The sequence below is a fragment of the Schistocerca nitens genome, chromosome 1 (genome assembly GCF_023898315.1).
Source record: "Schistocerca nitens isolate TAMUIC-IGC-003100 chromosome 1, iqSchNite1.1, whole genome shotgun sequence".
Classification (NCBI taxonomy): Eukaryota; Metazoa; Arthropoda; class Insecta; order Orthoptera; family Acrididae; genus Schistocerca; species Schistocerca nitens.
The window spans coordinates 1,023,517,882-1,023,542,761 of record NC_064614.1 but is presented as its reverse complement, the minus strand read 5'-3'; the positions used below and the strand labels follow the sequence as shown (position 1 = coordinate 1,023,542,761).

Sequence of the window (24,880 nt, the reverse complement as noted above, 5' to 3'; positions counted from 1 at the left end):
AACATAATTTTGTAGGTAATTTAAAATAAACTTTCTTCTGTATTCTTGTTTACTATTTTAGACTCCTGTAAACTGTATATTTGTATTGACTTATCCCATATCAGTTGTACAAGCCATTGTACTGATTTGATCTATGGGACAAACAATAAATAAATAAATCAATCAATATCACTGCCCTGAGATAGCTCAGCTAACCTCTCTGGACCTGCATTTAGTTCACTCTGATCAATGTTTGTGACAACATGCTTTTTACTTGTGGGGGACAACAAAATATGTTTGTATGGAATTGTATGGGCTGTTAGTTATTATATGTAACTACTATCCTGAGTACCATACCGCCCACAAATTAAATCTCTGAATTGAAGCCATCATAGAACAGAAATGGTATGTTTCCAGACATGGGTTCCTATTCAAAATATTGTGTACTTACTCCTCTCTACAAATCCTAGAAGTGTGTAACAGTAATTTCCAAACACTGTATTACTGGACTGATGTTTGACCAAAACCTCTCTTGGGAAGGACATACATCTACACAGCTAATGTGGTCATGTTATTTCAAATATGTATCTACACAAACTTGTATATAATACAAGAAATAGCCACTGTCTGAATTTACATTCTTTAAGACATTTCCTTTTCTGTAACTGCTTTAAGTATCTGAACGTATGATTTTTCAACAAGTTGCCACTCTCACTTCATGCAGTGCCCTTAAACAAGTGTAAGAAACTTTGGCTAATTGGCATAAATTTTATTTAATTGAATTCTTACAGTTTAATAAGTTTAAAATATGCTTCACACTGGTGAAATAAAGTACTTTTGTTATACGAGCTCTTCTCTTGGTGTTCAGGTATCGGTAAGTAATTCTTGTGCAGATGTTTGTTATTACTGCAAAAGTGTAACTCCATTATATACTTTGACCAGGTCTATTATAAGGAAATACTGAAAGGTCACTAAATATTTTATTCTATTCTAGTCTAGTGTGTAACTGATATAGCACTCCATTTCTGGTGATCTTTCTGTCAATTATATTTTAACCCATTACCGTCCCCCCCTCCCCCACATCCACATTCACTGCAGCACTCAACTGTCTGCAAATGTACGCACTGTTATGCATCCACAGCATCCCTCCTCTGTCTCCAACGAAAGATGTGATATATGATGCCCTCTAAAGGAAGCACCTATCTACATGATAAATATGATTGTCTATTTGTGATTGGTCAATACAGGTTGCCAGACAGGTTACATGAAGCCAGTCTAAGATACATTTGTGCAATGATTACAAGCAAGTCAAGTGGGGCAGAACAAGCTGCCAAGAAAGGTGTGGGATTTCCAAGTGTAATGCAATAATTATTGTGTGGTGGCCTTCCAAATTTTATTTATTTAATTTCATCAATATCTTCTTCCTCTATGCCCAAAATTATGCATCCTAATAATATTTCATTTCATGTACACTTCCAGCTACAACTCATTTCTGTGTGAGGAGGGGTCAACAGAAACATCCGATCTCACACGTCTGCTTTGACCCGTGACGTAAGGGTGTTGTGGTGTGTGACGTCATTACGGCGCGGAGTTTGGTTTGTGAGTGTGGCGTGTTTGTAGATGTCGTGTTGTTGTTTGTTGTGCCCTCTGGTGGTATGTTCATGGTTTTCGTTTGTTTGGTGTGTTGGGCTCAGTTTGCTGTTGCTCAGTGGTGAGTGCTGCGTGCGTCTTTTTGAAGCGGAATTTGTATCAGTGAGTTAACGGTTTTGTGTGATGGTTAATGTAATGATGATTGCTGTACGTCGGGCGGGTTTGTTATTAAGTGTATTCGGTTGTGGTTTTTTGTTCAGGAATGGATATGAAAGACCAGATTAATAGTTCTCGGTTGAGGGCTATGATGGGGGACACAGCTTTAGAGCTGATTAAATTCCTTCAGCTATTTGGCTTAATTGCCGTGGTCGTGAAGTGCGGTGTGTGCCGTGAACCAATGAAATTGGTTAAAGTTCCAGCCTCTCGGACCAGGGACGGTTACATGTGGTGCTGTCGCAAAGATGACATGGCGTTCCATACGGCGCGGTACCTGGTTCGAGAAGTCTAGATTGGGCATGCGTGAGATTGTGCTTGTTACATATTATTTTTGTTATAGATCCCCACAGAGTTTTTACGCGCATGAGACTGGTGTGAGTGAGAGGACTGTTTTAGACTGGTATTCCTTTTGTCGTGAAGTGTGTTCGGAATTTATTAAGTACAGGGGTAAGTTGGGGGGGCATGGGGTGGTTGTGGAGGTGGACAAGTCACAATTTGGGAAAAGGAAGTATAGGAGGGGGAAGTCTGTGGCTGGTCTTTGGGTGTGGGGGGCTGTTGTTCCGGGGGGTGGGGGTTCCGAATGTGTTTTTAGGGTTGTGGAAGGGAGGTCGAAGGCTGAATTAGTGGGGTTAATTGAGGAATATATAGAGCTGGGGTCCGCAATAGTTTCTGATGCTTTTTCTTCTTATAGGGGGTTGGGTGAGAGGGGATTTAATCATTTAGTAGTGAACCATAGTTTAGAGTTTAAGAATTATGATACAGGGGCTTGTACTGATACAATAGAGGGGATGTGGGGGGCGGTTAAGTCAGTTCTTGGGAGGGGGAAGAGGCGCTCTTCCAACCTTCAGTCTCATTTAGATGAGTACTATTGGCAGAAGAGTGTCCCAGAGGGCTATTGTATTGTTCGGGTTTTCTTAAAGGCTGTGGGTAAAATGTATAGGCCGAAAGTGGTTAGTTAGGGTGGGCTGGGTAGGTGGGTGGGTGGCTGTGGTTCAGGGTGGGGTGGGTGGTTTATTTTGTTGTATAGTGTTTGTTAAGGTGGGGGGGGGGGAGGGGGAGTGTGTTTGTTTTTTGTTTTAGTTGTGGAGGATCTATTTTGTTGAAGTTTTTGTTGAGTTGTAGTGTGTGATTGAGATGTTTTTTATGTTGCATTTGGTTTTTGTTTGTGGGTTTTTTATTTTGGGGTTGGGGGGGGGGGAGGGGGTTGAGGTGTGGGTGGGTTGGGTTTTTCTTTTGGTTCAGTATTTTTTCATTGGTTTGCGTGTGTGCATGTGTATGTATGTTTGCGTGTGCATTTGTGTGTGATTGTGGTGGCCAATCTAGTTTGTGGGGCTGGAACTTTCTTGTGGTAAGTTCTCATTTTTTTTGTTTTTGGCGTATGTGTTGTGTATTGGGGTATAGGGAAGTGTTTCATTGAAATTTGTGGCTGTGAAGGTTGGTATTGGTATTCGTATTGGGAGATGTTTTTGAGTTACGTAGGTCAAGGGTAGTGGTCCATCCTAAGTTGTGGGATTGGGAGCTGCTGTTGAGCTATATAGTTGGAGGGAAGTGTTCAATCTGAATGTTTGGTGGAGTGTGTTGATTTTTGTAATGGGAGATGGGATCGGGAGCCGCTGTTGAACTATATAGGTCAAGGGAAGTGTTTGATCCCAATTTATGGGATCGGAAGCTGCTGTAGATGTATGTAGGTCAAGGGAAGTGTTTGTTCGTAATGTTTTGCGGTGTATTTTGATTTTTGTGTTGGGAGATGGGATCGGGAGCTGCTGTTGAGCTATTTAGGTCAAGGGAAGTGTTCGATCCCAATTTATGGGATCGGGAGCTACTGTGTCCGATTCCAGATAATAATGTGTTTTGTGGTATTTGGTGAGTTTTGATGATGTCTATTTTTTTCGTCGTCTTGCGTGGTTTTGTATGACGGTGGGTGGCTAAATTTGTTTATATTTAGTTTCTCCCCACCCAAAAATCCCCAATTTCCCACGCTTGTCCCGTTAGAGTCATTAGGCTTTTTGTGAAACCTGTGTGTGTGTTGTTTTTCTATGTATTTTCGTCTTTATGATACGTATGCAACGATTTTATATCCGCCATATTGGAATTGTCGTTTATGGTCGTTTCCGCCATATTTGTGACGTCATGGGTCAAAGCCGACGGGTGGGATCAGACGCTTCCGTATCTCCGTGAGGAGGACTGTGTCATTAATGTGTCTGTGAGGGTTCAGAGATTTTTATGAGAACCTGGAGTGCTATACTCACATGCCAAACTTCTCGCCCTCCTCAATGGTGTCAGGAAGGGTCTTGTTGAGTGTCTCTGGCAGCAGCAGTGCCAGCACTCCAGCTATAAGTGTCAGCACACCGAACAGCAGCTGTGGCAATGGAGCCCACACACCTGCCTGTTGGAAAAGAGCCACGCTGAAATTATACGGGAAACTATCTCCAACACATGGTCAGTCTGAACTGAAATCTCTTTCTCTATCATCACAAAGGATGAAAAGACTTAAAAGCAGTTTATCCATTCACAGCACAAAAAAGAGCAATAAGAATCATTTGTGGTGTACCCCCACGAACCTCATGTCGAAATCTTTTCAAACGACTTTAAATACTGACAGCAACATCTCAGTACATATATTCACTGATGTACTTCATAATAAATAACCCCACTCTGTATGAAATGAATTGCCTACATCATGAACATAACACCAGAAGAAAAGAGGATTTCCACTGTGAGTTAAAGAACTTGACACTTATTCAGAAAGGGGTAAAGTACGCTGGAACGAAAATTTTCAATTCCCTACCCAACAGCATCAAAAGTATAAGGAGTAGTACATCAGTATTTAAACGTAGCTTGAAAAATTATTTACTTGAGACCTCACTTTATTCACTAGAGGAATTCTTTCAGAGAAATAAGTAAAACCCAGATTGGAAAGATGTTTTTAAATTTTTTGACACTGTTTACTGTTAAACTAATGTAATAATGCCCTAATGTAAAAATTCCTGTTTTTCTCATTTCCATTTTTGGGTCACTTTTAAACCCAAAGTGGGAAGTTTTGATTACTGTTCAAGGTTAAAATAAATGCAATAATGCCCTAAATATGAAACTGCTATCTTCACATTTATGTTGACTAGTTTTTAAGCTAATAAGTATGACTTTTGTGCACTGTTATTAATACTATAACAATGTCTTTATTCTATGAATTTTATTATGTATATTGACACGTTCCACATCTGAGTGACTTGCTCACATGTACAGATCTATGGAACAAGTATATAAATAAATAAATAAATAAATAAAATCCTGTTCTGGGCCTCCTCTGTAAGGAACCTCTTGTTTGTACTGCCCAAATTTGGAAGGAAATGGGTTGGAAATGACAATATTAAAATTATGCTTGCATGACTATGCAGCTCTGAATGTAAGAGGTAACTGATGATCTCAAATGTTTGAAGATTACATTCATCATGAATCATCTGTTTCATTAAATCATAACATAACATTTACAAATTAGCAAAATAGATTTATTTCATGTTATGTCCCAATCTGCTCTGCTTTGCTTTATTGCAAACTTGAGCCATCGTATTGTCAACACAGATTGTTTGCATTATATTGTTAACCAAGCTTGCCTAAAAATCATTTGTTGATATTCTCTTACATGAAATGAAGTAAGCCACAAAGCTGAAAAGCCATACACTGTGAATTTGTTTGAATTAATGTTAGTGATAATGTAGCTCATTTATTGTGGTCAGCAACTAAAGTTATTATTTCTGGCTCAAGAAAAATTGAAAACATGGAACCGTGGTTACCTTACTCTTCCCACTTTTGGGAAAAACAAGAGTAAGGAAAACCTAGTTATTTGGTTATTTGTAATGTTTACAAAGCCTAAATAAGAAGAGACCCAAAATTTTTATTTCAGTTTTATGATGGAGCTTCCCTTTATTTGTGAGAAGCATGCTAGTGCTTAAATTAGTGAAACAATTTTATTAGATGCCATCTAAAATTTGTTTAAAGTATGAATAAATATTGCTGAATAGTGGCTGAACAGTTCTTCAGTACTGTGTGTCCTGTACAACATTAAACTGGACCTGAAAAGAATAGGGTGGTTCTACAGTTCTGTGAACAATACTCTGGGGACCTTAAATGCTAGTTTTTAAATGATCATTCTCTACCCTAAGACGTGGACTGTTTGTCATCTGACCTACTATGGACTTCAGTTCTTCTGAGTCAAATTCCAGTGAATTTTCTTATTTTGAACTTTTATTATTGACTTATGAACTTACATTCTTAACTCAACCTTGCAAATGAGAAACGATTTTATGTTTAATCCAGTTAATTGTGGTTAGGTGTTACTGGTAGGCCAACTCCATATACAAGGATACCTCTTTCCTCTGACAGTTGTCCTGTATTGATGTTGTGACTGCCACTTTGTTGTTGTTGTTGTTGTTGTTGTTGTTGTATGGTTGTTGATCACCCTGGGTGCCAACATTCATAAGTTTTTTTTAAACCTGTATCTAATGCAGCCCTTTTTAAAAATCCATATTTTCATAGTTTCCCCTCTTTTCTCGTGATGGTTCCATGGTAAGTAGAAATTGTAATTGTTCAGCATGTAACAGGCGATAGATAGAGTGAACAGTGCGGTCAACAACTCATGTGGTGGCAGACCTTGCAGATAGGGAATGGCTTAAATTCTGGTGCAGTGATTGTTATTGTAGTGAAATGGGCACCATTCTGTTTATCAGGCCATTATTTTACTAGTTTTCCAAATGTCTGCAAGCTTTCATGAGCATCTAGTTCACTGCAAATGTCACAGATATCTATCCTGATCAAGTGTATGCCTGCTAGTTTTTCATTGGTCATTGGTCATTGGCCATGTACTGCTGGCTTCTGTTGATAAATGCATTGTGACTGTTTCCATGTGATTTTTTATGGTAATGTTGAAATTTTGACTCCGTGCTGTTCTTGACTGGATTTCCTGTGACTGCATCATATTTTATCTCTAGTCTCCTCTCTGTGATTGGGAGCATGTCCTACAATGTAGCTCTTCTGCTGCATTGTCACACGTAGCTGAGTGTAAATGGATGCTGTTTTGGACTCAGGTCCATATTTGACAAATGAGACGACTGACTGGCCAGGCTGTATGTTTTCTATGATATTAGAGGCCTTGAGTATCAGCAGAGCAGTGCACTTTTATATGAAATCGATTAGGCTGTGACCTCCTCCTAGTTTTAGAGTGCATGTGGTGTATGCAACCTTAAATAGTTTTCTTTGCAACATAAGCCAGGTGGGCACTTTACTATAGCTCAACCAAGTTCCTTGGGCAAATTTAGTAATATGGGCCATGAATGAAGACTTTGAAAGTAAATATATTTATTAGCTTCAACTCCTCTATCATTGTTAGATTTCTTGTTGAGTTTGCTGTACTTAGGGCTCTGGTAGAATATAGTTTTGTGCACCAGTTGTCAGTCACCATTTGTTGAATGTTGGCTTGGACTTTATGGTCTGCAGTGCAATTTTTTTCATATCAGGACCCCTTTGCTTGTTATCTGCGCGATCCTTGCAGCACAGTAGTAGCTTGATGATCCTAGGCTTCCACTTCTGCAAGATAATGCCAAACTGCATATGGTGACAGTTTCTACTGCTTCTCTTCAAGCTTTCCAAACCTTACTTTATCCAGCAAGGTCGCCAGATCGCTTCACAACAGAGAGTTGTCCAACCAGCTCGGGATTTTGAAGATCTAACGTACCAACTAGACAGGATTTGTTACGATATCCCTCAGGACAACATCCAATAACTCTCCCAATCAAGGTCAAGTCGAATAACTGCCTGCATAGGGGCCAGGAGTTAACCAATGTATCACGGACTAGCTCAATTTGTGAAGCTCTTTCTCTCGAATAAAACATCCAATTTTCTTGAAATTTTAACCGTTTGGTTATATATAAACGTACACCACATGTAACATTTCCTGCCACATACACAAAATTCTTTCATCGTGTGCCGTTTCTGTGTTCTGACTGTTATAAAAACAAATGGACAACTCGTGAGGGAATCCGGATGTCATTTATATGTATTGAATTATCAGCCTAATTGGTTGTCTGCTTAATTGAAAATTATATGGAATTAAATTTGATTCGCAAAACACAGCGTGATTCTGAAGTAGGTCATGTTTGACACCAAGGGAATGAGGTCACAAGAGCAAGTATCAGCTGAATGTGGGCAGTTGTATAGACAGTTTTCGAGAATATTGAGCTGATTAGGCCAATGATTCTGATTTTTCGATTTTATTAAATAATACATTGGCAACACTGATCAAGCAAGATGTCAGTTTTTTTCAATCCAGCAATAACAAACACTACTTGGAGTTTTGGTTTGAGACTTGTAAGTTAAAGAACATCTCAGAAAAAAAAAAAAAATTGAAGCATTGGACCTGAACTACCAACGACCACAGGATGGAGACATGGAGTATATCACAGGAGTTGTCGATCTGAGTATCTGATGAGGGCTCACTTTTTGTGAAGTGTGCAACAAAACATAGGTAGGCCTCAACACAAAATAAATAGGAATCCAGACGGTAGGGCTGTGGGGACGGAAGATTGGGCCATGCGGTTGGCAGGCGTGCTCACCAGCAAGTTGAGGTAGGGCGCAATGATGCCGCCAACGCGTGCGCACATGGAGCTCGTGCCCAGCGCCGCGTTGCGGATGACGGTGGGGAACTGCTCCGTCGTGAAGATGTACACCGTGCCGTACGATGCGGTCACCGCCAGCTTGCCCGCCATCACCAGCGTTATCTTCAGCCACAGAGCATCTGCAACCCGGAGACCCGCGTCAGTGCAATCATCACACCTCCCACCTTCCGGCATCAAGGACGTAGCAATATTATCAGCCTCCATATGACCCTAATCTAGTACATAGTGACAATTTGGTTCTTGCACTTAAAGAGGGACAGCACTATGAGGAAGATGATGTTCAAACGTTAGTTCAGGACGGTTCAAAAAAGAGACGGAGGTTTCTATGACGATGGATTGCAAAAGCTGGTCATGCATTACAATAAGGACCTTAGCACAGCATCAAATTCCATTGAAAATTCGATTAAGCTCAAGGCTTTCTTGTTAACATAAAGATGATGTAATTTTTTTAAAATTTTATTTTAAAACTATACTTACGTTCAAAAATGTCTCGCATTATTTGTCAAAGTTTATGCAGTCATAAGCGACTGAACTTGTGGTAGTAGTTGTATAGGAGGGAGTGCACTCATGTAACCACAAAGATCTGAACATTTCTGCCTGAGATGGTCTGGGACATCACTGGACTTTGTACTGGCCAGTGGAGGGAGAGTCAACTGGACAATGGGCCAGAAAAAAGTCTGCAACCAGTAAACTCCGCCACTCCACCCCACCTGATTGTGTGAAGAATCCAACTCTCTGTATAAAACAGCTTCAAACGTCTGATTGCTTCACAAGTGCGTTGATGTGTTCCAGGTTCGACGTTAAGCATATAAGCAGTGAAAAGTCTGCAAAAGGTCTGACACTACCAGTACATTTAAAGTCTGTTGGAATTCGCTAAGTGCTCTCATTATCGAACACTAGATAAGTGAAGTCCCTGTAATCTGCACTCGGTTCCAAGCAAAACTAATTTTTCATGCATCTCAGTGTTTATGATGCCATATCTCGTGAATGTGTGTCACACAATGATATAATTCCGCATGTATATTCAGTGCTATACAAGGATACTGTCTACAGAAGCATTGTGAACAGAATTAGTATTAAAGAACTGTTAAATTAGAACTCCTGACTGAAGCTGAATTTTTATACTGGATGACTATTGTCTGAGTAATTTGTTCTTTGTGCGTTTTGCTGCGAGACTTGCACACAGTATCTAACAGTAAAACTAGTCTCACTGTGTTAGGGTTTAACATCAGCTTGTACCTCTTAATTAGCAGATTATGACAGCCATTTAAATTATTAAATTCTGTTTATAATTATATAAAATACTGATAATCAATTTTATGTTGACCCTGGAGGCCGTTAAATAGGCAGTCTGCATCTGGAAATGTGCACCATGAACCATGTTGGCTTATTAGCAATATAGACCATTCCAAGTAATGGTGCCTGGCACGTGGTACAATCCGGCTCCGAGGATGTACTATGTACTACTCTACTTGGGGAAACCGCCACAGACATCATGTGAGACTTACCAATAAGCATTCTCCCCACGCACTATTCGCGAGTGGAACAGGGTTGGAGGAATCAGATACACCATTAGGTGGCTTGCGGAGTATGATGTAGATCTAGACAGTCAATTACAATGTGCAAGAATGTTTTGTTGATAGGAATCACGTCGACTACGGCAGATTCCAAATGTGGGGGATACAGATCATAATGCAATCAATCAAATGTGGGGGATACAGATCATAATGCAATCAATCACTCGCCCAATCAATCACTCGCCCAATCAATCACTCGCCCAATCAATCACTCGCCCAATCAATCACTCTCCCAATCAATCACTCGCCCAATCAATCACTCGCCCAATCAATCACTCGCCCAATCAATCACTCGCCCAATCAATCACTCGCCCAATCAATCACTGACATTACTAAGTCACACAGGTTAATGCAGTACCATCAACTCTCTGTTGGCTGCAGAAACCATTGCCCCCATATGTGGGTGCAGGAACACAGCCACTGCAAAGTCGAGACAAAGAAAAAAATTGGTATGTGCTAACTGCAGGGGTAAGATAACATCGAATTCCACATGTGGTAGTGAACTCACTTGTCAATAGGGCAATGTTTAAGCTGGTGGGGTGACCGCGATATTTTCCTGCGGGAGATATTTACAGCAGATATAAAGCAAGCTCGGCAGTGTCATGGGAGCCATAATTAACCTCCTACACCATAGAACAATTAAAAAAACTTGAAGTAAAAATGGCACAAGCGTTTGTATTTTTGCATAAATCAATTTTCAAATTTCAGAGCTAGCTTTAGGAGAATAAAGTAGCATGAAAAGTAAAAGTCTCGAAAAAGAAAAAAAAGGCAAGTAACTCAAAAATTTACAAGCTACATCTAAATAAAAAAAAAAATTGTCTTCAGTCGCATGCTTTCCCAGACCTGTGTTCACAACCATAGTGGTTAGTGAGATACTGATTATGATTATGATTATTATTATTATTATTATTATTATTATTATTGCACACTTATTTTATGTCACGTAAATTATGTCAATGTTACGAAATCATAGTTCTTAAATTAATTGCATGATAAGCACTTCCCAAATTTTCGAACATATGCTTTCATTTGCTATATTTTTCTGATTTGCAATTCCTTGGGAGTTATGTTAAAGCGATATACGTAGCAGTGATCTGAACAAATGATATTAAATCACTTTATTATAACTAAACATTACATTAAAACATTTTAATAATATAAGCATTATTTAATGAGGTAAGCTCCATGTGTTGTCATTCTGTACACACTTTTGTCAATTTCTGTCAACGTTGTTATTTTGCCATCGATTATTATACAGTCACATTCCTTCTGGGCCTTCTTGAAGGAGTACACTAGCTATTCTCCAACTTAGATATGTAACCAAAGCACGCGCCGTCCATTTATATTGAAATCACTTTTCTGTTCCGCAGTATTGGTATTAATGACGTTAACTCATGTGTTCATGAAAGACTACAGACTGATTGGGCTGGGATAAGGCATCTGACCGTGGCGTACGCTGGTGTACAAAACTGAAGAACAAAAGTAACTTTCGCATGATGTGTCATGTCAAATAACATAGCTCTATGATACTTTGACCATACGTGGAACTGCTACAGTTTAATACAGAAAGTAAGTGAAGGAAATGAGACTAACAGAAATTACAATTTCATTCGAAGACAATAATTACACTGAAGCCATTGCGTATTCATGACGGTCCCTCGCACAGTACAAAAAAGTGGTGCTTGGTTCTTAACATGGTGTGTGACCACCACTGATGGCAATGCATGCTCTGTAACGTGCTCCTGTTCTGGCAACAAGGCCGGCAATGAGTGTTTTTTGTAGGGTGCTCCATTTCTCCGCCATTATGGTTGACAACACCTAGGTGGCCGTTGGTGCATGCGGACGTGCTGCGAAACGTCTGCTCGACGCATCCTGCACATAGTCGACGGGATTTAAGTCAAGGGAACGGGAGGCCGAATATGCATTTATGCTCATAAATTAAGGTTAATGCTGACACATGGTGCAACAACGCTCTGGTGGGCAGTTTTCGCGTTTAAATCACCTCGGGGTATGACCATGCGGTGCATTTGACCTGCGATCGTCGCACGGTGGCGCTGGCAGCAGTCCACATACGCAGAGGTGTGTTGGTGCATGTCAGAGTACAGTGCAGCGAGTAAGTGTGCAGACGTTTTCAGACGTGCTAATGGTGAATGTGTGTTGAAAATGTCTCAGAGAACACATATTGATGACGTTATGAGGGTTGGAATACTATGGCGACTGGAGGCTGGTCAAACACAGCAGGTTGTAGCACAGGCCCTCCGTGTGCCACAAAGTGTGATCAAGATTATGGCAACGATTCTAGCAGGCAGAGACCGTGTCCAGGCGCTAAAGTACGGGACGTCCACAGTGTACAACACCACAAGAAGACCGATATCTCACCTTCAGTGCTCGCAGATGGCCACGGAGTACTGCAGGTAGCCTTGCTCGGGACCTTGCTGCAGCCACTGGAACAGTTGTCTCCAGACACACAGCCTACAGACGACTGAACAGACAAGATTTATTCGCCTGGAGACCTGCAAGGTGCGTTCCACTGACCCCTGGTCACAGGAGAACCCATAAAGTCTGGTGTCAAGAACACAGTACATGGTCATTGGAATAGTGGTCCAAGGTTATGTTCACGGACGAGTCCAGGTATAGTCTGAACAGTGATTCTCGCCGGGTTTTCATCTGGCGTGATCCCTTAATGTCCTTGAAAGGGACCAGTATGGAGGTCGTGTGGTTTGATGGTGGGATTATGATTGGTGCACGTACACCGCTGCATGTCTTTGACAGAGGAAATGTAACAGGTCAGGTGTATCATGACGTCATTTTGCTCCAGTATGTCCGCCTTTTCAGGGGTGCAGTGGGTCCCACCTTCCTCCTGATGGATGATAACGCACGGCCCCACCGAGCTGCGAAAGAGGAAGAATACCTTAAAACAGAAGGTATCAGGCGAATGGAGTGGCCTGCCTGTTCTCCAGACCTAAACTCCATCGAGCACATCTGCGATGCTCTCGCTGGACGTATCGCTGCACGTCTTCAAACCCCTAGGACACTTCAGGAGCTCCGACAGGCACTGGTGTAAGAATGGGAGGCCAGCAGCTGCTAGACCACCTGATCCAGATATGCCAACCGGTTGTGCGGCCTGTATGTGTGTGCATGGTTATCATATCCCATACTGGTGTCGGGGTACATGCGCAGGAAACAGTGGCGTTTTGTAGCACGTGTGTTTCGGGACGTTTTTCTCAACTTATCACCAATACTGTGGACTTGCATATCTGTGTCGTGTGTGTTCCCTATGTGCCTATGCTATTAGCGCCAGTTTTGTGTAGTGCCACGTTGTGTGGCACCACATTCTGCAATTATCCTTAATTTATGAGCATGAGTGTGCTTTCATTCCAACAGCTCCTCTACCTGCGCTGTTCCATGTGGTCGCGCATTATCATCCACAAAAATGACATCATGGCTGAATGCATTTCTGAAACGAAGTATACAGAGAAGGAATACAGTGTCACAATAATACTGACCAGTGAGAGTACCGTGTTCAAAGATCTGGAAGTCACTACGACCACGCAAGATCATGCATTCCCGCGCGGTAAGACGTGGACCACCAAAGCGATCATGTTCGCATTGTATGTTCCCATCTCTCGGTATATGACGGTACGTCCAGCACTGCCGAACTATTGGTCCAGCTGTTACGATATGAAGAGATATAATGATGCGTGGGAGTACTGATCTCTAAGTCTTTCCACACAGTACACACTCCGGTCAATGTTATTGTGACGATATACTGCTTTACCACGAGTCCTTTCAGGGGTGAATTCGGTCCTGAATTCATTTTTTATGCATGCCAAGACGCGATCACATCGAACTGCGCAGATGGAACAGCTCTTGGAAATAAGAGGATGTTCGGCGAATGGAGTGGCTTGCCCGTTGCCCCGACTTATATTCCATGGAGCAAATGTGCTACGCGTTGGGGAGATGTATGGCAGGAAGTCCACATGCACCAACAATCGTCCACCGGTTGCCAACAACGATAGTGGACGAATGGATCACCCCAACACTAGAACTCCATACCAACCTCGTTGGCAGCACGGGTACAAGTTACAGAGCACGCATTGCCGTCCATGATGATCACACTGCCTATTAAGAACGATGTCCCGCATTTTGTAATGTCGAGAGTACCATCACGAACACAGTACTTTAAGTACTGTGGTGACTTCAGTTTAATTATTGTCTCTGAATAAGACTGTCATTTCTGTTCGTGTCGTTGAGTATTTCTTTCAGTCACGTTTTTGTACTATATTATAGCAGTTCGTTCTACATAGTTCAGTCACTTTAATATGACCACTGCCTATGGTCGACGTCAACGCGCGATAACCACTCACAGATGGCAGGTGATAGCACTACCAGTGGAAGGTATATAAAGAGTGTTGGGAGGACGCTGCGAACAGTGCAAAAATTGGCGTAATGCAGAAACGGAGCGATTCGCCTGACGACCTAAAGGGAATGATCATTGGCTTTCGGAATAAGGCTGGAACCACTTTCCAAATGGCGCAGATCGTGAACTGTTTGCGTGCTGTCATGGATAAACTATATCAGGCACGGCAAAATCGCGTTATCTAAAACTGGCGCCGACGCTAAAACGGTGCACCACAGGCCATAGATAACATAAATCATTATACTTTTGGAATAACCAACAAGAGAGATATGTGATATGAAAAGGTTGGTTTCGTGATGCAACATTTTCCTTAAGACAGACGAAACTGATGTTCGGTCGACGTTCTGTTTCCGAGAATACTGAGAATATATTGTGCTACCCTTGGTGGATTTCCGCTCTTTCCATTTACAGGGTTCACCCACAGAGATCCTCGAATGGACCAATAGGACATCGAAAGTCAAATGGCAGAAATGAAACCACTACAGTAAAAGTAAACAGCGCAACCAAAAGTGAAGCATATAAAAAAATTTTGTTCGAACGAGTCCACTTATAAATGAAATGTGATTGCTTTACACTTAAACCTATAATCAGAATTATTGATACTCCCGTAAATCACGTAAGATGGCTTTTCCTACGAAAAAGTCCACCAAAAGCTAAAGTTTAGGCCAGATGACAAAGCCAACGCCAGCTTCATATTTGTAACATCATGACAACTCGCATTATTATACCCCCACAGTGTTGGTGTCTCAGTCTGGATGAGTAGCACATTTTGCAATGTTGCTTACAAGTACTATAACTTCTTAGGCGACTAGTCAGTGTGTTGATGGCCTTGTAAGGAGAAACCGGTTACCGAAATGAATTAATGGTTCAAATGGCTCTGAGTACTATGGGACTTAACATCTGAGGTCATGAGGTCATCAGTCCCCTAGAACTTAGAACTACTTAAAGCTAACTAACGTAAGGACATCAGACACATCCACGCCCGAGGCAGGATTCGAACCTGCGACCGTAGCGGTCGCGCGGTTCCAAACAGAAGCACCTAGCACCGCTCGGCCACTGCGGCCGGCGAAATGAATTAATCCTATACAACATAGGCAATATGGTGTTTTTCATTCATTCTCTTACTTTGCTCCTTAATGCTTACAGATACGCTCATAAGCAACATTTAAGGGCCAAGGTAACTTTCGCATAATGTGTCACTTCCATGTAACAAACCGATGAAACTTGGACCATACATACACTGTCCAGTCACATTGCGGCCCTCTGTCAAAAGCCTAAATAACAACATTAGCCAATGGGGACGTGCAGGAAGAGTGTCAATGAGATCCGGGGAAGTGCCTAGAATGTGGAGCCACGCCGACTCCAGTCCCGTGGTCAACTGCCCTAGGTTTCTCAGTTGAGGATCCATGGTGCAAGCAGCCCGATTGAGGTGGTGCCACAGATTTTCTATTGACTTTGCGTTAGGGGAGTTTGATAGCGAGAGGAGTATGGTGCCCTCATCCTGGTGCTCTTAGAACCAAGCATGCACACTGCGAGCTGTGTGACAATTTGCATTGTCCTGCTGGCAGAGACATAAAGATGTAAAGTTTAATGGCAAGCTAAAAGGAATAGGAAAAGTGAAGTTACACTAAAAGAAGCGGATAATGAGTGAAGAAAGATTATTATTACGCAGCAAGACTGAATGGTGTCTAACATAAAAAAATAGGTGTTCACAATCTTTTCCATTCTTGTGTATTTCTTTCACGATGCTAATCAGTTGAAGTATGACAATAGTCTCGTCGGCCCAAAACCGGTTAACTGAATGCACTGTGGAACATACACAGTATTGTGCTTTTAATTTATTATTACGCTGTTCCACCAAGAAGGAACTAAAGAATCAATATAGCAATGTAAGAGTTTCTTGCTGTTTTTTCATGTTTGCAGCTTCGAATTTCACCGCTTGTAGTCCGTATTTCTAAAGGGGCACGTGATGTGTAGATACAAACTACGTTCCGAAACTGTCCCACTGCGCGCGCTTTTCACGTTTGAGATGCGAATCGTTTGCATGCCGGGTCCTAGTTGCCAGAAGCCTCCCGGTCCTCGCACGCGGGCACTGCTGAGCGGCTGACCTTCGGGGACGGCGGCGGTGAGCAGCAGCACGGCGCCGCCGGCCAGCATGCTGCCGCACAGGATGCTCTTGCGGCCCCAGCGGTTCAGCGTCAGCAGCAGGAACGTGTAGGCCGGGATCTCGACCGCGCCGCAGATGAAGAAGTTGAGGTACTCGTTGCCGCCCAGGCTGGACGTGTTCCAAGACAGCCCGTAGTACGTCACGTTGTTCACGAACCTGCAGCACGACGGCAGCCGCTGAGCTTGCATTTCGCACAGGTGAAGTACAAGTAACAGCAGAGCATTTGCTTTACGCAGTTAGTTCGTCACTTAACTCTATATCACAATTTCTAATCTCATTTTGCTGCTTTTCTCCTTCCATACAACCAACCAAGGTTCGTCACATAAAACACACTATATGTCATTAAGGAGGCTACTTTTAACACCACATCTTACGAACCTTCCCTAGATCGCCAAGTCCAGAGACGGGCGCGCGGGCGGCCACAGAAGCAGTACGCAAACAAAGAATCGCGTAGGAATATATTCGTTTGTTCAAAATCTTAAATCTCCTGAAATTTCTTCACACATTGCTCTGAAATTTTGATACAACGTTGAATTTGATTAAACGCGTTTTTATGTATCTAATATGTAAGTAAATATGTAGTATGGAAATGTAAAAGTTATTACTGAAAATCTCAAAAAGTTTTTGACTGTTTTACTCCAAATTTTTACACAATACTCTAATGAACATTTCGGCAGACCTAGGCTATATACAGGGTGTTACGAAAAGGTACGGCCAAACTTTCAGGAAACATTCCTCCCACACAAATAAAGAAAAGATGTTATGTGGACATGTGTCCGGAAACGCTTAATTTCCATGTTAGAGCTCAGTTTCGTCAGTAAGTACTGTACTTCCTCGATTCACCGCCAGTTGGCCCAATTGAAGGAAGATAATGCTGATTTCAGTGCTTGTGTTGACATGCGACTTATTGCTCTACAATACTAGCATCAAGCACATCAGTACGTAGCATCAACAGGTTAGTGTTCATCACGAACGTGGTTTTGCAGTCAGTGCAATGTTTACAAATGCGGAGTTGTCAGATGCCCATTTGATGTATGGATTAGCACGGGGCAATAGCCGTGGCGCGGTACGTTTGTATAGAGACAGATTTCCAGAACGAAGGTGTCCCGACAGGAAGACGTTCGAAGCAATTGGTCGGTGTCTTAGGGAGCACGCAACATTCCAGCCTATTACTCGCGACTGGGGAAGACCTAGAACGACGAGGACACCTGCAATGGACGAGGCAATTCTTCGTGCAGTTGACGATAACCCTAATGTCAGCGTCAGAGAAGCTGCTGCTGTACAAGGTAACGTTGACCACGTCACTGTATGGAGAGAGCTACGGGAGAACCGGTTGTTTCCGTACCATGTACAGCGTGTGCAGGCACTATCAGCAGCTGATTGGCCTCCAGGGGTACACTTCTGCGAATGGTTCATCCAATAATGTGTCAATCCTCATTTCAGTGCAAATGTGCTCTTTACGGATGAGGCTTCATTTCAGCGTGATCAAATTGTAAATTTTCATAATCAACATGTGTGGGCTGACGAGAATCCGCACGCAATTGTGCAATCACGTCATCAACACAGATTTTCTGTGAACGTTTGGGCAGGCATTGTTGGTGATGTCTTGATTGGGCCCCATGTTCTTCCACCTACGCTCAATGGAGCACGTTATCATGATTTCATACGGGATACTCTACCTGTGCGGCTAGAACATGTGCCTTTACAAGTACGACACAACATGTGGTTCATGCACGATGGAGCTCCTGCACATTTCAGTCGAAGAGCAAATACGGAGACTTACAAGCAGTCGTTCTTCCCACGCACAATTCGTGAATGGAACAGGGAAGGGGGGATCAGATAGTGGTACAATAAGTACCCTCCGCCACACACCGTAAGGTGGCTCGCGGAGTATAGATGTAGATGTAGATGTAGATGTACGCTTCTCAACAACAGATTCGGTGACCGATGGATTGGTAGAGGCGGACCAATTCCATGGCCTCCACGCTCTCCTGACCTCAACCCTCTTGACTTTCATTTATGGGGGCATTTGAAAGCTCTTGTCTACACAACCCCGGTACCAAATGTAGAGACTCTTCGTGCTCGTATTGTGGACTGCTGTGGTACAATACGCCATTCTCCAGGGCTGCATCAGCGCGTCAGGGATTCCATGCGACGGAGGGTGGATGCATGTATCCTCGCTAACGGAGGACATTTTGAACATTTCCTGTAACAAAGTGTTTGAAGTCACGCTGGTACGTTCTGCTGCTGTGTGTTTCCATTCAATGATTAATGTGATTTGAAGAGAAGTAATAAAATGAGCTCTAACATGGAAAGTAAGCGTTTCGGGACACATGTCGACATAACATATTTTTCTTTCTTTGTGTGTGAGGAAAGTTTCCTGAAAGTTTGGCCGTACCTTTTTGTAACACCCTGTATTTTTAATGTATGTAACACACACACATTAAAAAAGTTTCGCATCACCTCGGTTCCCGGGAATCCTGAAGACAGACGTTGACTGTAGATACTCTATCACATACATAGTCCCTTTGACTGTTTAGAGATGTCACTAAACTCGCCCAAAGATGTAAACAACCATGCATGAGCAGCGCCTACTAGGCGGAGGGGACCCGACAGCCGATCAGTTTCAGTCATACCACCAGGAAGGAGGTACATGGCTCGTGTGTGGTCTGTTGTTCAACCATGCCTAGACGGTCAATACCGGGGTTCGATCGCGACCGCATTGTTACTTTGTGCCAGGAAGGGCTCTCAACAAGGGAAGTGTCGAGGCGCCTCGGAGTAAACCAAAGCGATCTTGTTTGGACATGGAGGAGATACAGAGCGACAGGAGCATTCGATGACATACCTCGCTCAGGCCGCCCAAGGGTTACTACTACTACTGCAGTGGATGACCGCTACCTACGGATTATGGCGCTTAGGAATCCTGACAGCAACGCCACCATGTTGAATAAAGCTTTTCGTGCAGCCACAGGACATCGTGTTACGACTCAAACTGTGCGCAATAGGCTGCATGATGCGCAGCTTAACTCCCGACGTCCATGGTGAGGTCTATCTTTGCAACCACGACACCATGCAGCACGGTACAGATGGGCCCAACAACATGCCGAATTGACCGTTCAGGACTGGCATCAAGTTCTCTTCACCGATGACTGTCGCATAAGCCTTCAACCAGAAAATCGTCGGCGACGTGTTTGGAGGCAACCCGGTCATGCTGAACGCCTTAGACACACTGTCCAGCGAGTGCAGCAAGATGGAAGTTACCTGCTGTTTTGGGGTGGCATTATGTTGGGCCGACGTACGCCGCTAGTCGGCATGGAAGGTGCCATAACGGCTGTACGATACGTGAATGCCATCCTCCGATCGACAGTACAACCATATCGGCAGCATATTGGCGAGGCATTCGTCTTCATGGACCACAATTCGCGCGCCCCATCACGCAAATCTTGTGAACTACTTCCTTCAGGATAACGACATCGCTCGACTAGAGTGGCCAGCATGTTCTCCAGACAAGAACCCCATCGAACATGCCTGCGATAGATTGGAAAGGGCTATTTATGGACGACGTGACCCAGCAACCACTCTGAGGGATCTACGCCGAATCGCCGTTGAGGAGTGGGACAATCTGGACCAACTGTGCCTTGATGAGCTTATGGATAGTATGCCACAACGAATACAGGCATGCATCAACGCAAGAGGACGTGCTGCTGGGTACTAGAGGTACCGGTGTTTACAGCAATCTGGACCATCACTTCTGAAGGTCTCACAGTATGGTGATATAACATGAAATATGGTTTTCACGACAGTAAAAAGGGCGGAAATGATGTTTGTATTGATCCAATTTTCTGTACAGGTTCCGGAACTCTCGAAACAGATTTGATGCAAAACGTTTATATATATATATATATATATATATATATATATATATATATATATATATAATATATATATATAGTTATTCGCAAACAAGAAAATTGTAATTATAGCTTATCGACTTGTGGTGTGAATACTACTACGGAATCTGAATTTGCAGTAACAATAAACAAGGCTCAAAATCAGCGAGAGGGGGGAAGAGGAGATGGACAGAGGGGTCGGAGGAAATGGACTGAGAAAGTGCAAAGGAGGAGAGGAGGACGTACATCCAGTTCCCACACATATTAGAAACATGTACTTTCTCTTTCCTTTTTTCCAATTATCCAGATCGAGCCACAGCAACGCGTGTCCGGGAACAAATAGTGGGCAACAAATCAGCTGATGAAATCATGAAGCTTTATTTATTAACAACCTGACGCCGTATCCGTAATTTACGTATTAATTTTATTTAGAGGTACTTAAAAATTCAATCGCGAGTTAAACCATGAAAGAAAATTTTTACAGAAAAGAAGCTTTACGAAAATGATTCCTAACGTACTGAGGAACCGGCATCTGGAAACAGATTTCGGTTGCCTTCATTTTGTGAGAAATTAATAAATTACTTAGTGCCAACATCCGTTAAAAACTGCTGAAGTTTTACTTGGCGTCTTCTTGCTCGTAAGAGGCGTATGGAAACAGAGTAAACCATCATTCCTACTGTTGGGACTGTACAAGTAAAGGAAACGCCTATGAGAAAAAGAACGTGGTCAGGTATATACCTCACGTAGCGTGTATCTCCTCGGTCACCAACGCAGACGGCGCTTTTTTTTCCCTTTTAAGTCTGAAGACGACCAGATTGTGCTGCCACCCTGGGCATAGGTCTGGCCGATGCCACGTCTGCCTCAATCTGTGTGAACTTCGGGACGAACCATCAGCTGCCGCGGTCGTCACTGTTCGCGACCGCCTCTTGTAGGCACTGACTGCCATGCAGAAGTAGCAGTTATCTGTTCATTAGTTTGAACAGAACATAGCAGTGTTATTCGTTTTCGTGCCTCGTTTCATTCACTTGGTCAGCCAGAGTATCTCTCAGTTCGACAGCTGACCAAAGGCACCAGATATGCGGTGGGAGTCACCAAAATTTCAACGAACTCCCCTTGCGAATGATGCGATCCGTCCCAAGACATACCCCTCTTCCAACCGCAGTCACTAAGCTCCTTCCTTCCTTCCTTCCTTCCTCCCTTCCTCCCTCCTTCCATCCCTCACTCCCTCCCTCCCACTTCCATCCTGCTGAATTTCAGTCGCTTGCTGTGGTTCCATAGGGCCCCGTAGTCACTCTCATCACTCTATCTTCGTCAGAGCCATGACTATTCTCATGCATTAACAGCATCACCTTTGCACCATAGGAACATTCACATTATCATCAGTAATTTCATTTTTAGTGTGATATAAAGGAATCTACAAATTTTTAAAGCGATCAATATTGTCCACCAGTTTGTTTTTCAAAGTCTTCAGTTAATCATCTTTTAGAAATCGTAAATATCGTCCACGAAAGCAGTTTTTAAAAAAAAATCATCACTCACTCTGTTTTTACGTATTGTAAGCTTTCAGTGTAATCTGTGGTTGCAAAGCGGTGCCGCGCGGGATTAGCCGAGCGGTCTTAGGCACTAGAGTCATGGACTGTGCGGCTGGTCCCGGCGGAGGTTCGAGTCCTCCCTCGGGCGTGGGTGTGTGTGTGTTTGTCCTTAGGATAATTTAGGTTAAGTAGTGTGTAGGCTTAGGGACTGATGACCTTAGTAGTTACGTCCCATACGATTTCACACACGTTTGAACATTTTTTTGAAAAGCGATTATATCCGCTGTCAGCCCGCCCCTTCGTGAAGAGTTGAAATAACAGTACAGGAAAATAGAATAGGGGAGGGCGGGGCTAGTGGAGCATAAGGGTACGTTGGGCTAACGAAATATCTCCGAAACTATTCACCGCACGCCAATTCATCAAATTGCGGAAAGAAGCGGTCTTGGGAGGGAGCCCGTCGCGCGACCGCCAGTGGCGACTTGCCGATCGAGTGAAGTACACGCCGGCATTGTTTATTTTGTGATCAAAAAGTAAAATAATAGTAAACGAGAATATTTCATATGCACTTGCCAAACTTTACCCGTTTTCAATCAGGTAAGTGTTAAACTTACATAAATTTAGTATATTTTTGATATGTATACAAATTTTGGATGTAATTCTAACCATTGTTTCATAACCTCACTTTTATTTTAAATTTTTGGGTAGGGGTTTGTATTGTACTGTATTAAACGAGGCAACTAGAAACGACGGAGAGGCTTCGTCCTGCCGCAACCCTCAGTGGTTCACAACCCCACAACAAAAAATGGTTCAAATGGCTCTGAGCATTATGGGACTCAACATCTCAGGTCATCAGTCCCCTAGAACTTAGAACTACTTAAACCTAACTAACCTAGGGACATCACACACATCCATGCCCGAGGCAGAATTCGAACCTGCGACCGTAGCAGTCGCGCGGTTCAGGGCTGTAGGGCCTAGAACCGCTCGGCCACCCTGGCCGGCACCCCACAACAGGCCACAGCAGTCCACCCACCCACCCCACCGCCGCCCCACACCGAACCCAGGTTTATTATGCGGTTCGGCCCCGGGTGGACCACCCGACCACCCCTCCACCCCACCCCCCGCCCTGGGAACGTCTCATACCGGATGAATAACTCCAATCGCGGGGTAGAGAAATTATGGTGTACACATACGTGGAGACGGTGTTTGCGCAGCAATCGCCGACACAGTGTAACTGAGGCGGAATAAGGGGAACCAGCTCGCATTCTCCGACGTATATGGAAAACCGCCTTAAAAACCAACCACACGCTAGCTGGTACACCGGACTTCGACACTAATAAGCCGGGCGGATTCACGCTGGGGACCGGCATTCCTACCCGCTCGGGAGGCAGTGAGTTAGATCGCGCGGCTAGCCGGGCGTGCTTGGGTTGGGCTGGGGTGGGGTGGGGTTAGTTGAGCAATAGTTGCTGAACCAAACCCTTTGACTTAGAACGAAAGTAATCTGGTATCCCAGATAATTACATAAACATGCAAGTCTCATTTTGAACAGAAACTCTGAGTCTAATCCAAAAGCTAGTCTTATGATACGTTAATGTTTTATCGATTCTAGTTTTGTTTATCATTAAAAGAAAATTACTTTTAGTTTTACTGTAACGTCATTAAAAGACTATAAATAAAAAGCCGATTGTCAAACAGAAATTCTAGTTCATGTCGAAGTAACATTGAACCCATGGTTTGCCTAGATTTCTAATTGCTCAATTTGCTCCATACCCTTGCTCAACTTACCTCACATCTGGGGGTGTACGTTGAGCGTACTTGACTGTTGGAATTTAAACAGCTCTAGCTCTTAAATGCGACTTGTTAGAAATAAATTACTATGGACATTTTTGCAAAGGGATAAATTACCTACCCATCAGTATGTGTAACAAACCATTAAGAATTATAGTTGAGGATCTATAACTAATAAAGTGAAAAATTACTTAACTAACTCCGCCCTACCCTCCAGTCCTGACGGATGTTTTTTTACTCATGACAATAGCGGAACACTCATTGAAAACGCTGTTTTTATGCAAAGAGATACGACTTGGATACTGAGAATATTTTGTAGAGTCATTCCATTGTAAAAGACTTCTAGGATGTGTGTGATGTAAACAAGTCGGCTAATTACCATAACATCAAGTGTATTTCACAGTGATGATGATGATGAGGAGGAGGAGGAGGAGGAGGAGACACGGAGGAGGAGGATGAGGAGGAGATATGGATGAGGCTCAGGAGGTCGGTGGCGAAGATCGGGAGGCAGAGGAAGAGGGAGATGGAGAGGTGGATGTGACGTAATAAAGATAAGTGCTAACCAGTTGAAAAAGATGTTGAGCGCGCGGCGCCGCATGTTGGGGTACCGCATGAGGTCGAGCAGCGAGGGCTGCCTGGCGTCCTTGGGCGGCTTCTCGGCGGGCAGCATGCGCTCCAGCAGGGCGTCCGGGGGCGCGACGCCGTTGACCGCCGCGACGCGCCGCAGCATCTGCTTCGCCTCCTCCGGCCGGCCCTGCGTCAGCAGCCAGCGCGCAGACTCCGGCACGAACCTGCGGCAGCCGGCGGCCGGCACGTCTCACCTTCCGTCCGCAAGGAGTCACAAACAGAACAACTCCACGTTCGCGAGTACATTCACGCCAACTGCATGCTCAACAGATTTTAGCTCTGAAATACTATCACCTTGAAAATTGGGGAGGAATCTGTATATTTTCACCTTTATTGCATTCTTTTCAATTTCCTCACTGCAAGCTCTACAAATAAAGTAAAATGGGTTCGTGGTACTCTCATTACAATTTTTCCATCAAACGCATTACG

General features: G+C 43.3%; 1 protein-coding gene across 5 annotated transcripts in view; it reads right to left on the bottom strand.

Annotated features, from left to right (window-relative positions):
• Positions 1–24,880, bottom strand: part of LOC126237960 (organic cation transporter protein-like) — a 171,720-nt gene that overhangs the window by 17,102 nt on the left and 129,738 nt on the right. For all 5 annotated transcript variants that reach the window (XM_049947761.1, XM_049947757.1, XM_049947762.1 and 2 more), the window contains exons 7-10: positions 24,388–24,615; positions 16,559–16,773; positions 8,391–8,572; positions 4,035–4,171 (exon numbers count right to left, since the gene is read on the bottom strand). In XM_049947761.1, coding sequence (XP_049803718.1) covers positions 4,035–4,171; positions 8,391–8,572; positions 16,559–16,773; positions 24,388–24,615 — 762 coding nt within the window. The remainder of the gene's footprint in view (positions 1–4,034; positions 4,172–8,390; positions 8,573–16,558; positions 16,774–24,387; positions 24,616–24,880) is intronic.